Source organism: Prionailurus bengalensis, chromosome E2 (assembly GCF_016509475.1).
Source record: "Prionailurus bengalensis isolate Pbe53 chromosome E2, Fcat_Pben_1.1_paternal_pri, whole genome shotgun sequence".
NCBI classification, from domain to species: Eukaryota; Metazoa; Chordata; class Mammalia; order Carnivora; family Felidae; genus Prionailurus; species Prionailurus bengalensis.
The window spans coordinates 584,151-600,906 of NC_057352.1; the positions used below are offsets into that span (position 1 = coordinate 584,151).

Genomic DNA, 16,756 nt, shown 5'->3' on the forward strand with positions numbered 1-16,756 from the left:
GGCAGGTGCTCAAAAAGCCAAACACAGAATTATAACCCAGGAATTCTCCTAGGTATACATCCAAGAGAAATGAAAATATATGTCAATACAAAAACTTGTACAGGAACTTTCACAGCAGCATTATTCTTAATAGCCAAAAAGAAAAACAAATGTCCATCAAAGGAAGAATAAACAAAATATGGTCTATCCACAAATTGGAATATTATTTGGCCATAGAAAGGAATGAAGTAGTGATACGAGCTAAGCCTTGACAACATTATGCTGAATGGAAGCAGCCAGACACCAAAGGCTAATTTTAAGATTCCATTTATACGAAATGTCCAAAATAGACGAATATACTGAGACAAAGTAGATTCGTGGTTTCCAGGAGATAAGGAATTCAGACAATTAGGGGGTGTTGGCTAATAAAAATGAAGCTTTTTCAGGGAGATGATAAAGACGTTCTGAAATTAGACTGTAGTGATAGCTACACAACCTTGTGAATTATAGTAAAAACCACTGAACTGTACACTCTCAAAGGGTGAACTTTAAGGTATGTAAATTATACCTCAATATGGGAGGGGGGTGGGAAAGCAAGAGGCAAGGAGGCTTAAGAAGAGACCTGTGATGCTCTATAGGCCCACAGCTATGTACAGGGAGTAGAACCTGATCCTGCCTCCATGGGAGCCAAGAAGACAGGAAAGTCTGAAGCCCTGTGTCTTGGCACAGAACTCACAAGAACACAACTCCAGCAGGGCCCTGAAATGCTAAGGAGGGCACACAAACCAAAGGAAATAAGAAAGCACTCTACAACCCTAAGGAGAAATGCTAACTCTAAATGACTTGAAAGCTTTAAAACTGTCAATAGAGGGGCACCAGGGTGGCTAAGTCGGTTAAACATCTAACCGCCTCAGGTCACAATCTCACAAATCTGTGAGACGCAATTCTGTATCTCCCCCTCTCTCTTCCCCTCCCTGGCTTGTGCTCCTGCACTCCCTCTCTCTCTCAAAAGTAAATTAATAAACATTTTTTAAAAAGTAAATAGAAAAAAATGTAAATCACGGATTATGGTTTACTTCCAATTAGGCTTGTTTGTTTATAAAAACAGAAATGGTCCGGCTGATGTCAAGAGCAAATGTGCCGCTCACACTTGCTGTTTTGAATATACCTGATTAGCACAACTCTACCTGCAAAGGAACTTCCAGCATGAACTCAAAGCCTTAGCAACTAATGCCAGGGCAATCAATGCCTGGGGACTTTCAGCTGGTTAATCCTGTTCAGGGAACTATTTGGAGAGGAAGACCAATGTAGAGACACCAAGAGAAGAGTATTTGGAGACAAAGGCCAGACAGCATACGACAATAGAACCCTGACCCCGCAACCTCAGGACTTGTTTGACCTGTTTGACCGCCAGTTTTTTTTTTTTTTTTCACCCCCAAGTCAATAACCTCCAGTCAGAACCTTACTTTTTTCGCTATAAATTTTCCCACGCCTGCCTCCCTGCCAGTCTCAACTAAACACTAGGTGTGGTGGCAAACGCCCTGCTACAGTGGCCTGAGTAGATGGCCTCCGCATGTCCTCATTTGGGTGGTCTTTTTCCCACAACACACGTTTCCTGAGCAGGGGTGCAGGACGGAGCAAAACTGGAAAACACAGGTAGTGCTAAAGCACCGCTCAAGAAAACTGAAAGATTCCCAGGTAAGCATTAAAAATTACGCTGGTTTTAGTGTGATCATTACAACGGAGGAAAGCTCCCGTCACGTGAAGTAAAAGAGCGCAGCAGGAAGTGTGAAGTGACCGCACCCGTGTTGTTTAAACACACAAACTCGGAAAGACCCGAAGAGCAGCGGCTGCCTGCGCGCCACCCGCACTGTTAAGCAGCGGCCCGGCCGGCCTTCCAGCACCGCGGCGTCCGGGAGGGTGGCGCTGGCGGAGGCCGTAGCCACAGGTACACTGCGGCCCGCGTTCGGGAAGCTGAAGCTTCCGTCCCCCTCCCACCGGGTAAACGGGACGACACCGCCCACGTCCCCATAGCCACGCCCCGATCCCCTGGTCCGGACGTGCATCACGAGCCTGGTGCCGGGCCACTACAACTCCCAGGGCCCTTCGCGGTGCACACTTCCGGAGCGGCCATGTTGAAGCTGTGGGTGCGACCCGGGCCCAGATCGGACGGCCGCCCCTTGGCGAGATGCTGGGCTCTCGGCCTCCTGCACTCTCGTTCCCTCCCCCGCCCCCCTTCGCGACGGCTGACGCACCCTGGGGCGGCGCCGGCGCAGCTGGAACTTCCATATACACCTTCCCGGTCTGCCAGTTTTCACCCTTCGGGCAGGCGCAGGGCGGAGGATCGCAGTCGCTTCCCCCTAAGGGAGCGAGCGCCCGGATTCCTTATCCATTTTCGGATCCCCGATTCTACATTCCTCCCCGTTTGCGTAGGATGTTTGTTTTTTTTTTTTTCCCTCCCCCTCCAAATTTCCGGATTACAGACCTTGGCTCGTCTATGGTTTCCTCGGTTTACTGGTTTCACAGATCTAACCGGTGTTGGAAATTGCTGGCACGCTCTTCGAGAAGTGAGTCAGCTCGAGGTCAGGAGTCACCAGCGATGGGTGGGGCCGGGCCCGCTGCCCCGGACGGGCCTTGGGCGCTTGGGGTTGCAAAACACGTCCTGGGCCGCGCTTTTAATCTCGGCCATCGCCAGTCACTCCTTTCCTAGGTTTTTTTTTTTTTTTTAAACAGATTTTTATTAAAAGACTTTTTAAGTAATCCCCACCCAATGTGGGGCTCGAATTCACCACAAGATCAAGAGTCCTAGAATCAAAATCCTAGTCCAAGGGATTTTTTTTCCTTGATAAAAATAACTACGTTGATCTCCTATTTCTGACCTCCTCCCCTAAACAAACTTTTCTATTAATTTTATTTGGGGGCTTGCCCTTCCCAACTCATTTATATTTCCTTGTCTTCAGGATTTAATTACCTTCCTGTTCCCTAGGATTTCTGGGGGTTCATTTTCCCCTCCAGATTGTTGATTTAAAAGCAAAATTCATTTCCCCACTTCCAGTTAGCGTTCTCAGAGCTTCAGACTGCCCTGAGAACAACTCAGGAAGCCAAGGATGACAATTTCCCGGATTCCCAGCAGGGCTGGGCTTGAAAAGTGCCCCAGTTAAGGGATATTAGGAAGGGGGGGGGGGGGGCGAGTAGCGCTCCCTGGCCGCTCCTTGCTGGGCCACAGGCACCATTTTGAGTAATAATCATGCATGACACTTGAAATCTTCATTCTCCACAATGCTTCACAACTTTCTAATTTCTAAAACTTTCGTTTTTTACTCCTTGGTTAATCACGCGGATTATTTAGTACTTTATCCCTCAAGAAAATTAACTGTAGGTTCTTTTCATTCTACTCCCATCCACTCTCCATTTCTAATTTTATTTCTCCTTTAGTCTTGGATCATGTGTTTTGTTCCTCCTATCTTTGGGGGACACTAGGGCAATTTCTCAAAATCTTGAATTGAATGCTCATTAAAATGTTAACTCTTAACCATTTTAAGTTTCACAGCCTGTCTAGGTGTGGATATGGAGAACTCTGCCCATCCTTGTGGTGCTGGGAGCTCAGTGGATCTGCAGCCTGCCTCTCCCTGCAGTAGCAGACATTCAGGACAACATATATTCCGCAGGGTTATTGTAAAGCTCCTCCTGGGTGCTATGTGGTCAATGAGATGGGCCACAACCTGCAAGCTGATGGGTAAGTGTCATTCTAGTCACTGCAGTCCTCTGGATCATCCCCCAAGGCAGCTAAGGTAACCTTTCCTGTGCTGTCAGGAAAGTATTCACCTCACTTCACAGAGAAAATGTACTCTTAAGTTTACAGCTGGCAGAGTTGAAACTGGATCTTCAACTCACTGGCGCATAGCTCGGGCTGACTGACCCACTCATCTGTGTGGGGCTGCACAAAATCTCTATCAACTGCAGCTCCAAGTACTGGTTTTCTTTTCTTTTTTAAAATATTTAGGGGCGCCTGGGTGGCGCAGTCGGTTAAGCGTCCGACTTCAGCCAGGTCACGATCTCGCGGTCCGTGAGTTCGAGCCCCGCGTCGGGCTCTGGGCTGATGGCTCAGAGCCTGGAGCCTGTTTCAGATTCTGTGTCTCCCTCTCTCTCTGCCCCTTCCCCATTCATGCTCTGTCTCTCTCTGTCCCAAAAATAAATAAAATTAAAAAAAAAAATTTATTTATTGGGGCGCCTGGGTGGCTCAGTCGGTTAAGCGGCCGACTTTGGCTCAGGTCATGATCTCGCAGTCTGTGAGTTCGGGCCCCGCGTCGGGCTCTGTGCTGACAGCTCGGAGCCTGGAGCCTGTTTCGGATTCTGTGTCTCCCTCTCTCTGACCCTCCCCCGTTCATGTTCTGTCTCTCTCTGTCTCAAAAATAAATAAATGTAAAAAAATAAATAAATAAAATAAAATATTTATTTATTTTGAGAGAGAAAGAGCGAGCTTGAGCAGGGGAAGGGTAGAGAGAGGGAGACAAAGAATCCCAGTCAAGCTCCGATCCCCCAATGCAGGGCTGGAACTCACAGAATCGTCAGATCATGACCCCAGCTGAAATTAAGAGTGGGACTCTTAACCAACTGAACCACCCAGGCACTCGCCAAGTACTGGTTTTCAATCCACCACCTGAATGACCGGTGGTGTGTGTATGTGTAGAATTTTAGCAATTTAGTCCCCTCACTTGCAACTATCTATTTAGTGGGTTGTTATACAAACTCACCCAGCCTCTGGGAAAGGGGCTTAATCCTTCTGGGCCTTAGTTTCCTCTTTCTAAGTGATTAGGTTACATAAAGCCAGGAATAGCATGTAGGAAAGGATGATGGAGGATGTTTTTCTTCCTCCTCTTACAGTTTACTTCCCTGTCTGCTTCTTCCCTTCCAGGGTAAGCCATCTCCCTCAGTGCTTAGAGTTCCACAGTGAACGCTGACTAACCAGGTACACTAGGGCTACCAGTCCACAAATAGAATAATAACTAATAACAATGACCTTTCAAGATCTTGTTGGGGGCAGGGTCAGGAGGAACGCTCACCTCAGCTCCTCTCATCCCTGTGCACACTCCCTTGTTCCTTTTTCTCCTTGTCCAGAATGCCCCCAGCTTTACACCTTTTCTCCTCCTCCCCCCATCACTCTTCATCTCTGCTGGGCCCTCCATGGCATTGCCTTTGAAGTTTGTTTACCCCCATGGATTGCTGAGGATGTCAGCTGGTTCTTGTGCATCAGAAACCCTAAAGCCTGGCCCAGCAGAAGATCTCCCAAAGGTGCTGATGGTCATCTTAACATCAAAGTCTTCGAATAGCAGTGGTTAGTTACGTGAAGACCCCTCAAGACCTGGGCTTTACACACCATAGTCCCAGTAAGCAATAGCATCTATTCTTATACAAAGGAAGTCCATACTGGGAGACTCTAAGAGCCCTGTCCAAAGCCACACTGGGGAACATAGCAGCTGGGATCCAAGCCCTGTTCTTTTATGCCCTTTACACCAAAGGCTATGCTTCCCATAGCCACTATCTTAATTTTCCTCATACGTGCCAGAGTGTGCCATACCCCTGCCTGTTAGTCTTTCCCAACATCTTCACCTGATACCCCTTCCTCATCCAGCTCTTAGCTTCTGTGTCCTCTCCTCAGAACTGTCTTCCTGAGCAGTTCTCAACTAGTATTGCCCACCCACGCCTCCTCCCGCTAGCATATTCCATTGTTTCATTTTTCTTCACAGCACTGACTGCTATCTCAAAATATCTGTTTCATTATCACCTTTCTACCTTTTCTACAGCAGCACTGCCCAATGGAGCTCTCTTTAAGGAAATGTAGACCTACACTGTCCAACATAGTAGCCATTAGCTGCAGCTGATCAATGACCATCTGAAAGATGGCCGTGACTAAGGAACTAAACTGGTTAAGTTCATTTTAGTCTGTTTAAGCTTAATCAGTCACGTGTTAGTGGCTGCTCTGAAATGAATGTAGGCCCATTCATAAGACAGGGGCCTTACCACCATGTTCAATACTGTGACCCATCCCTGTAACAGTTCGTGGCATTTTTGCAGGCGCTCAAGAAATAATGGCTCGACATAGCCTTAAAAAGTGCCTCTTGAGTTTTTTAGCTCTCTGGATTTTCCTATATTTGTCATTTACAGGAAATTTCACTGGCATTTTAATTGTGTCCCACCTTTAAACTATCATGGGAGGATTGCTATTGTTACAAAGTTCCCTTCCACTTGGGAGCCTGAGCAGTAGCTGGGAGTGCAGGCCACCGGGTAAGAGGACACCTGGTTTATACTCCTGCTTCTTTCCCAACCAGCTAGGTCAGAGACTTGCATTTCTGCTTCCAATGTATAATGGTTCCAACACTTCTCTAGAGGCTGGAATGATGGAAGGACTTAAGTCAAGAAAGGGAATGCATAAACTTAAAATTTTTATAAGCCCTCAAAAGAAGTTATTGCTTCTACTTATTTTATATCCCACTAACTTAAATTTTTTTTCAAATAGAAATGCCTTAATAATTTATTCCTTAACAATTCCTAATCATTTCGGGGTGCCTGGGTAGCTCAGTCAGGTAAACATTTGACTCTTGATTTCAGCTCACGGTTCATGGGTTCAAGGGCGGAGCCTGCTTGGGATTCTTTATCTGCCTCTCTCTGCCACTCCCCTCCTCAAAATAAACCCAAAACCAAACAAAAAAAAAAACACAATTCCTAATCATTTAATTCATTCTTAGATCCCATTTCAAAAACCTATTAATATCTTTGTGTTAAATTGGGTATTCCTTGTGTAAGCCAAGGCTATTCATCTCTATTGTTATTTGGCACATTGATGAACTCTTATTTTAACTATTTCAAAGGATTAGTTTAAGGTGGTTAATTGTCATGAGCTATCAATATTTCCTTTTTAATATTTTTCTCATTTTGTGCTTTAGTGACAAAAATGCTATGTATACCTTGCCGAATCTGTCAACATTCCAGCCTTGTCCTGTAATTGAACTGCTCGTGTTCCATCGAAATGGCCTTTTAACAGGAAGTTGGAAGATACTCACTGCCCAGGTCAGTAATAATAAGTAGCTGGCCACTTTGTTCTGAAAAATTTTTATAAATTATTTTAACATTTTTCCTAGGACCAATTTTGACAACCTTCCACTTTTCCCGAAATCTTTCCATTTTGTTGTTTGTTAATTTCTGGGCATCTAGGCTGTGTCAGGAACTGGTAACACAGCAGGAAGGAGGTAGCAGTTTCCTTCTCAGGAGGCTGTCACAGCCTGTCAGTATCTACATTCAGTGATTACCACCTGACACACATATTTGAACTTGTATGTATTATGTGCATCTGCTTATCTTTATACGTGTTAAAGTTACATATTTAAGAAATACACGTATCTTGGAGACTTTCATATCAGTACATGGAGCTGGCTCATGCATTGTTACTGTTGTACAAAGTTCTATAATGAAAATTACATGTGTTGCTGAATATGTGTGTAGTGTTATTTCCCTGTATAAGTTTTTAGCTTGCCTTTGATTTATTCTGTTTAATCAAAGTTGGTTTTGAATTTTTGTCTTTCCAGAAAATTAGTTCTTGGGTTCTTTTTTTCTTCTCCATTTGATTCATTTATTTGTGTTGTACTTATCTTTTCTGTTTCCTTAGGACTTTGAGTCAAATGTGTAGTTCATTTGTTTTCCTTATTTAATTAATAGTGAGGGCATTTTCAGGTCTTGAAATTACCCTAGGTATTATATTTGGACACCAGGCAGAACGGTTTCCAGATAGAAGGATCAAGATTACATGGGTCCTAATGAGCAAATACGTGGAGGGTCACAGAATGAATGTATTCTTGAATAAAGGTTTACACAGTGTTACCACACTCTGCTAGGCTGGATTTCTGCCAAAATGTTTTGATAGTCACTCAAGATTCTAAACTCTTGACTCACTCCCTAGGATGTGAGCCTTTCAGAGTTCTTAATAGCACTATATATCTCAAGATTGCCCCTTATCATCCCTTACCTACCCTCTTGTCTCAAAGCCTGGCCTTGTCTTCATAGTCTCCTCTTTGAAGACATCCTCTTGTTTTTTTTACAATTTCTTCAATCATTTATTCACTCAACAGTTTCCTGAGCTAGAGATGGAGTCATTGTCTTAGCAACTGGGGATATATATGGGAAAGTGAAATAAAGACACCTGCTCTCTTGTTTAATATTTGTTCTAGGTGTTCAGTCAGATAACAGAACAAGTTGGGAAAGACCTCTTTTTCTGTATTTGTATACATATGTGATCAAAATTTTATTTAGAACTTGCCTTCTGTATGACTTATCTGGTATAAAAATAGGATGAGACATTTCATTTTTGTTATTCAGTGTGGTTCTCTCCAGTGTAAGTTTTCTGTTTTGTTGTTCTGTCAAATAAGGTGGGAGCTAAGGCTAATGATTTGCCTGCACGGATTACATTGAGGATCTGCTCTCATAGGAGTCCTCTGATGTTGAATACAATGAGGACTCCTACTGAAGGGCTTCTTGCCAGTGGGTTCTGTGACTCCTGAAGCCTTCCTAAGACCCGATTACATTCTCATGATCCTGAGTAAGAGAGCTGTGCTTGAAAGAAACCTTTTCACACGGTCATAGTCCCTTGGCTTTGGAGTTCTCATAGGTAATTATTTGATCTAAGAACTTTCCCAAATTCATTACAACTGGGTTTTTTTTTTTGGCGGGGCCGGGGGGGGGTGGTGGTGGTGGTGGTGGTGGTGGTGGTTCCAATATGAGTTTTCTCAAGTCACAGTGAATCAGGCCAGAAGCCTTTCCTGCTAGGATTATATTCCTGGGGTTTCTACCCTGTTTGAGTTCTCATGTCAAAAAATTCATGCACATGAGTTCCTCCATTCAAGGTCTTTGCATGTTAGTCTCCTCCCATGTGAGCCTTAGTTAAAGGCTGAATGAAAACAGGCCTTCTCACATTAAATACATTTTTTCAGTCTTGTTCTTGAATGGATTATCCTTTGTATAAAACAACTGATTTTCTACATCCCCCGTGTCTGCTTTATAGCCCATATGAATCCTCTCAGACTACACAAGGGATGAATGAAATCTAGAAGAGGATTTTCTTCTCTTCCTTCCAAAAAACAATCTTCTTGTAGATGTTATTTTTTTCTACTAAAGTTTGCACTGATTGGAGTATTGCTACATTCATATTTGTATGGCTCATCTCTCCTGCTTCATTACTTGTCAAGTCAAAAAAGTTAAATGTCTTGCAGGCTTTCCTATAATCACGATCTTCAATATAGTGTCTTCACCCTATTGCTTATCAATGATTAAATCTAGATTATATCTCAAGTTTTTTTTTTTTTCCAATTTTTTTTTAATGTTTATTTATTGTTGAAGTCAGAGAGACACAGAGCATGAGCATGGGAGGGGCAGAGAGGGGGAGACACAGAATCCGAAGCTGGCCATAGGCTCTGAGCTGTTAGCACAGAGCCCAACCTGGGGCTCAAACTCACAAACTGCGAGATCATGACCTGAACCAAAGTCAGATGTTTAACCTACTGAGCCACCCAGGTGCCCAGATCTCAAGTTTCCTAACCAAACTACACAGAATGGCAATACTTCCTTGAAAGGACACTGAGCAGTGGCTAAAGGTTTGAGTGCCATCAAATATCGTCCATATTCCTGATCTTCACAGCATCTTCCCAAATCCGTGCCTTCTTAAAAACAAATGCCCTGGGGCGCCTGGGTGGCTCAATGGGTTGAGCATCCGACTTCAGCTCAGGTCATGATCTGGTGGTTCATGAGTTCGAGCCCCGCGTTGGGCTCTGTGCTGACAGCTCAGAGTCTGGAGCCTGCTTCAGATTCTGTGTCTCACTCTCTCTCTGCCCCTCCCCTGCTCATGCTCCATCTCTCTCTGTCTCAAAAAAAAAAATAAATAAATAAAATTTTTAATTTAAAACAAAAAAAACATTAAAAACAAATGCCCTCTGTCTTAAGCACTTATTACTAAGTTTCCCTTCTGCTTCCACCAATGTCTGTGCTGCCATTTTTGCTATCAGGGACAGCTGGATAGCCATACAAAATGAGTTGCCTCAGAAAGGCTGAGCTTTCGACTTAAACTCAGTCCCTTGAGTTAGGGAAAGGCACAGCTACACTAGTGATGGGAGACAGACCACTGCTAGAGATGGTTGTCTCATCCGATGGTAAATAGAACACACTATTCCAAACATCTAGGATTCCCAAGTCTTTATGCACTGCTGGGACCTCCTTCTCGAGTCCAGAGAGGTGCACTCAGCTGGCTTCACAAACCTGTACTTGGATGTCTCTCAGTCCCTTCTCATTCATACTTAATTAACAGAACCAGTCAAGACATGTGACAATTCCACAAACTCTTGAATCTAGGTGAAAGCTATTAGGGAGTTCTATGTAAACTGTCTAAAAAATTATTTCAACATAAAAAGTAAAACCAGGGGTGTCTGGGTGGCTCAGTTGGTTAAGGTCTGACTTCAGTTCAGGTCATGATCTTGCAATTCATGAGTTCAAGCCTCTTATGGGGCTCTCTGCTGTCAGCAAAGCCTGCTTTGGATCCTCTGTTCCTCCCTCTCTCTGCCCCTCCCCTGTTTGTGTGCATGTGCTCGCTCGCTCTCTCTCAGAAATAAACATTACAAAAGTAAAACCCAAACCTCTATTTCTACCCTTCAAAAGTTTTTGCCTTTGCCAGATTTCCTCGTATTATTGATTAAAACCAAAAATTCAGGAGTAGTAATTTTTCTTTTTTCTTCTTTTAAAGTTGGATGTTGATATATAGAAAAAGAACATATATGGTAAATGCATACATTACAAAGAATACTCACAGGAAATCCCTGAAGCCTTCACCTACGGGAGATTCTTGGCAGCTTCCTTTCCTTTGGCCATTACTCACCTGGCCCCAATGAATCCACTATGAATAGGGAGAAGCCGACGCCAGCTTCTCCCCAAACCCTCTGCTACTCTCAGGCCAGGTGACCTCACTTCTTCCTTAGGTAGTACTACCACGGTAACCTGCCTTACTTCCATCTGCATCTTACTAAGTTCTTTTTTCCTAAGCACCTGCAGTGAGCTTGAAAAGCTGTACCACACATCTGCCTGATAAAAACCAAACTACCTTCACAGTGAAGGCCCTGTGTGTTCTGCCAAACCTAACCTGCCTGTCAGTATACCTCAGTTACCTCCTACCAGCCCACTGGGTGACTCCATGTTCCCTGAATGTGCCAAGCTTGTTCCATTTTCATGGTCACCCCAAATGCTGTTTCTGTGCTTGGAAGCTCTCTTCACCACCACTCTTATAGGTGTGTAGAATTCTTTCACTTTGGGGATTGGCTTAAAGCTCACCCCTGCAGTGCCCCTCAAAATACCTCCTCTAGTGTAATTATTCATTGCCCCCACTTTACACTCTTTCCCTTCTCAGTATTTAACCACTACTCATCTTTACAGAGTTATATCTGGGGAACGTGTTTGTAGAGGTCATAATCTATTAGACTACAAAGTCCACAGTATCAGGGATTACTTTAGGTCTTTGGTTTACTACCAAAGTGTTTAGTATACTATATGGAACACAAGACGAGTTCCACAAGTATTTGTGAGGTGTAAAAGGGGAGGCAGTGGAGGGAAAACAACACGTAAAGGACTCATTGTGACAGAGCAGAGAGGAGTCAGGCACCTGAGGCCTAGTCTGTAATAAAATGTCCTTATAAGCCTCTCTGGACGTGGTCTCTCACTCTGGGTTATCACCTCAGAATCTCCTGGCACCTGTCAAGCCAACTCTCCCTGAGACGTACAGAACCACAGGTGCCCCAAATCCCTCATGGCAACTAGATTCAGGGAACTACTGGATCATCCAGAAGTACAAGGCTGGAAGGTCTGCCAACACAGGACACGGGATTTGAGCTTCAGGGAGGATGAGACACAGACCTGCCACAATCAGAGCCACAAGACAGGAAGGGACTTTGGGAGGCTAGATCACAGGGAACAGCCAGGGGGAAAAGACACCATGATGGGTGGATACAAAGTGCTTGTGTTGCTGGGGACCTTCCAGGTGACATATAGTTTAGTGACCTGTGCTAATGGATGTTAGGTTTTCAATGAAGAGGATGAAAAGAATGACTCTATGGAAAAGAAAAACCACTAATACTGAGCCATCAAACTGAGTTCAGAAAAAGGGCTCAGAGATTCGTAGAGATGGCAGTCTATGTTGTGGCAAACAGAAGGACATCACCAAAGATGGGGATCAGGTGCAGATTTCGTAGCTGAATACTACCAGAAGCAGGTAGTTCCAATGTCATTTGCATTAGAACACAGAAAACAAAGGGAAGAAGAGAGCATCCAAAGTTTTCTTTACAAAGCTGATAAAGATAATCGGGGCGCTTGGGTGGCTCAGTCGGTTAAGCAGCCGACTTCGGCTCAGGTCATGATCTCACGGTCCGTGAGTTTGAGACCCACGTTGGGCTCTGTGCTGACAGCTCAGAGCCTGGAGCCTGTTTCAGATTCTGTGTCTCCCTCTCTCTGACTCGCCCCCGTTCATGCTCTGTCTCTCTCTGTCTCAAAAATAAATAAACGTTAAAAAAAATTTTTTTTTAAAAAGATAATAAACACAAAAAAGAAATCCACCCACCTCCTGAACCTAATTTATGAATATGGATCTGTCTGTGGATGCCAGCAGCTCTTACAAGGGCACTTCTACATTTATTATGTCACTGTGTTAACTGTTCAAAGGAGAAAATCACTATGATCACCTTGGCATGACTATAGGGAAAACGGGCTATTACTGATTTTCATTTATTAGAAAGGGCTAGATGACTATTGCTTTGTCCAGATAAAACTGACTTGAATCAAAGCAGAGTCCAGCATCATGCTTGTCAAGACCCAGAAACTTTCCCATTTAGGTCACTCACTCTTCACACTCTCAACTTCAGTGTTTTGGAAGTACCAGCTGTGACAAAGGTCATTATGTAACTGGGCAAGAGTAAAACAATACTAATACGATTGCCTCCTCCTTTATACTTGCTGGTAAAATGACTGTACTGAGAAAATTGAGGCTCTAGTAAGACTGTTATAACTAATAAGAGAACTTAACAGCATGACAGGTTCATCTGGACCAACTACGCAAGACTGCAGAGGATTAACCTGAGCAGATTAACAGCAACCACTACAGTGAAAGCCCAACAGCACTCAGAAGGCCTGACATAGCACAGTGAAGCGAGATCCCTCTTTGTACACTTGCGCCAAAACTCAACTAGACCAATTCTGCATCAAGGAATTCTAAATGCAATCATGCTGACAGGATTTTCTTAATGAACCCCTGACAAACTGATGTCAAGCACTCATCTTGCAAACCAGGTGGGTGAAAATAGTTCATAGTTTGGTTTTTTTGTTTGTTTTTTTGGGTTTTTTTTAGAAATAATGAGAGGAACTATCATTTATCCAAGTTATAAAACTACCATATGTACAGCAGTATGTGTACTCAGACTAAGAGCTACGAAGCAGAAGGGACCAAGACCGAAGCCTATGCCCAATAAGTACCATGGAAATTTAGTCTGTAATAAGGACGGTGTTTCCAATAAGCAGAAGAATCTAGTCAAAATTCGTTGAAAGAACATATGCTCCGTACCATATACACAAAGAAACTCCAGATAAGTGCAACAATCAGACAAAAACAAACAAACAAAAAAAACCCTGAAATACAAGAAAGTATTTATGAAATCTGCCTATCTATGAATGGGATAGGAATAAAAACAGATCTGAAAGGAAAAATACCTAAATTATATAACTTCTTTATGAAAACTAAATTTAAAGGTAGAAGATAAATGGGGGCGCCTGGGTGGCTCAGTCGGTTAGGCATCCGACTTCAGCTCAGGTCATGATCTCACGGTTCGTGAGTTCAAGCCCCACATTGATCTTCGTGCTGACAGCTCAGAGCCTGGAACCTGCTTTGGATTCTGTGTCTGCCTCTCTCTCTGCCCCTCCTCCGCTTGTGCTCTTTCAAAAATAAATAAACGTTAAAAAAAATTAAAGGTAGAAGATAAATAAATGTTGGTCTGGGATATTTGTAGTATCAATACCCATAATTAATACAGAGTTCCCAGAAGAAAAAAAAAAAGGGAAAGTATATAAACTCACCAAAGTACAAATGGTCCATAAACATAAAAATATGTGTAAGCTTCATGAGGGAAATGTCAACAAATTAAACATAGTATCAGATCTGCCAACCTTAAAAAGATCATTAAAAATCACTGGCAATGAAGGGGAAAAAGCTTTCATGTAATTGAGCAGCTATATGTATTTTTTAGAGAGCAATCTGTTGCTACCAGATTTTTAGCTTCTATCTTGGTTGATTCTAAAATTCTATTTTAAGAAATCCTACCTGCAAAAACAAAAACAAAAAACACCCCAACTTGAATATGCAACAACAACAAAAAATATGCAATAATGTTTTCTGCAACAACCTGAAAGACTATCAAGAGGAAACATCAAATGTGGACTACATAGCATCTGTTAAAATGGATACAACAGGCCTGTTTGTATCCAGTAGAACACCCCCAAATCATAAACATATTCATATACACACATGAAAACATCTATAAAAAAAAGTCTGGCCAGATGCACCAGTTACTGGTGATCACATGAAGGAAGAGTAGTAGAGCAGAGGAGCCCCTAACAGTCAACTGGCCACTGGTAACAAATTCTCATTAAACCAAGTAGTATGCCCCTGACTCAGACCAGAGGAAGAAACAGTCTGATTCAGCATGTCTGAGCTAGTCATCACAGCACCCCATCTGGGGGTTTCCCCTGTCACCTTGTTTTCTAAGACACCAGTCCCTGACTAACCAGCCCATTCCCTGCCAGGACTCCCATGGGCCTGGGTCTCACCTGAAAAGGTGTCTTGAGGAATTCCTCTCTCCACCGACCAGAGCGCTTCCTCCTCCTCTAACTGAGATACCACATCTGGCTTGGAAAGCTGATGTTCTGCCCAAGGGAAAAGAGACAGGGCTTGGGGGTCTGTGTTCAGGAGAAAATGCATTCCTCCTGTGGCACATGCTGTCCCTGAATTCTTCCCTGCAAGGGCATGACTTCTGGTCTACAGCAGTGATGATAATGCAATCCATCCCCTTTGTCAGTTACTTGCCTTCCTGGACTCCCTTGCCAGTAAAAGTGGCAGTGGGACCCCAGTTCTGGCCAGCAAGACACAAAGGGAAATCTGTCAGCTGGAGACGTTAGGGCCTTTTTTTTTTTTTCTTGCTAAATAATGGCAGGTGTGAGAAGAGAACTAGCCAGGACTGCCCCTTCGCCTTCTTTCTGCCCTGAACATGGATATGATGTTGGGTGCCTCAGCCATGCAGACACTAACATAAGCGTGGAAAAGTTCACACTAAGCACAGGGAAATGGAAGGGATCAGTCTTCAATGATACTTCTGATCTGTTGGGACACTGACCCCACATCCTCCGGAATTGTTACAAAAATGAACATCTACTACTGTAGCTGGAAACATTCCTGATAGACCTACCTCCCTAGCAACTCAAGGCCTCTGAGGGATGGACTAGGCAGCTTTAGAAGTCATGTGAAGATGCCCTTTCCCTACAGGTACAAAGTAAAGCCCTCTCCCTCAGACTCCAGGACCTTGACAATTGCACTCTGATCCCTGCAGCCTGAGCCAAAGCAGACACACACTTCAGAGGCACCACATTCGTGCTGCAAAGCGCAGATCTTTATTGACATGGAGGCCATCCTTACCCACTGAGACCAGGTTCCTGTAGTTCTCCAACATCACCTCCCTGTACAGGGACTTCTTCTCGAGGTCCAGCAGTCCCCATTCGTCTGAAGTAAAACCCAAGGTCACATCTTCAAAGGTCACTGGTTCCTAAAACCCACAGGTTTCTGTTCAGCCAGGGTCTGTCATCACCCACGCTGACAGGAAGGGAAAGGCTGACCCAGCACATGAGGGCACAGTCTACAAGATGACCTGAAAGCATTCCCGACGTCTCGTGTGTTTCTGCGTTTGTCTGAAATTGAGCAAACCCAAGCTTGACCCTATTCAGGTCACAGCAGGGAGGACATGTGAAGCCAGAGAGAGTTCTTTATTCGCTGAAGATCTCCCATTTTTTATTAACTTGGACATTCCAGTACTAGTATTAGCGTCTATGCGTCTTATTCGGGAATTCTGCGAGCTGAATCATCACACCCAAGCCTTCAGCTCCCGTCCATCGCCTAGGCTGTTTCTACTTCCTTCACTGGTCAAGGATCCATCCTCCTCTATCGTTTTTTTCCTAGTGATAGAGCTCTCATCCCCTCCAGCTTTGATGCCAAAATGGTTACTGAAATGTAAATATGAACCTAATCCCTACTTAAACCTGTCAATACCTATCCTCGACACAGAGGATAAACTAGAGTCCCCCAGAACCTGACCTGTACTCTAACCATTCCCTTGGAAAGCTAAGCAACCAGCGGTTCCTCCATTCAGCAAAGTCTCTCATGCCCAGCTAGTCTCTCAATCCTCCCGAAGATGCTCTGGAGCCTGAAGGCATCTCAAGGGAAGGTGGCATCTCACTACCACCCTGCCCCCCCCCCACCCCCCGATCCCGGGGTAGACTCAGAAACTCAAAGAAGCCTCTACTCACACGAAACCAGGCCGTCGGAAGCCCGGAGGCCATACCTTCCTTCTCCTCGACGTACCTCGTGGGAGTGGGCAGTCCTGAGAAGGTCGAATTTGGGAGGTGGAAGGGGTGTTAGGTCTATGCGGAAGGGAGCCCCCTA

The 16,756-nt window shown here is 44.2% G+C and overlaps 1 protein-coding gene and 1 long non-coding RNA gene across 7 annotated transcripts in view; one reads left to right on the forward strand and one right to left on the reverse strand.

Annotated features, from left to right (window-relative positions):
* The window catches only part of ZNF274 (zinc finger protein 274), a 31,307-nt gene that overhangs the window by 13,557 nt on the left and 994 nt on the right, over window positions 1–16,756 (reverse strand). For 2 of the 4 annotated variants that reach the window (XM_043599993.1, XM_043599995.1), the window contains exons 2-4: window positions 16,621–16,694; window positions 15,737–15,863; window positions 14,875–14,970 (exon numbers count right to left, since the gene is read on the reverse strand). In XM_043599993.1, the coding sequence (XP_043455928.1) occupies window positions 14,875–14,970; window positions 15,737–15,863; window positions 16,621–16,694 (297 nt within the window). Of the gene's footprint in view, window positions 1–2,464; window positions 2,585–14,874; window positions 14,971–15,736; window positions 15,864–16,620; window positions 16,695–16,756 lie in introns of those variants that run through there. The other 2 variants (XM_043599994.1, XM_043599996.1) reach the window with 2 other exon arrangements.
* On the forward strand, window positions 2,591–13,471 carry LOC122494677. 3 transcript variants are annotated; one of them, XR_006300244.1, is made up of 3 exons: window positions 2,591–3,715; window positions 4,895–8,638; window positions 13,084–13,471. It is a non-coding gene; the product is annotated as an uncharacterized LOC122494677 (long non-coding RNA). The 3 variants fall into 3 exon arrangements; XR_006300242.1 differs by lacking the exon at window positions 2,591–3,715 and having other exon boundaries at window positions 4,515–8,638; XR_006300243.1 differs by lacking the exon at window positions 2,591–3,715 and having other exon boundaries at window positions 4,515–7,047.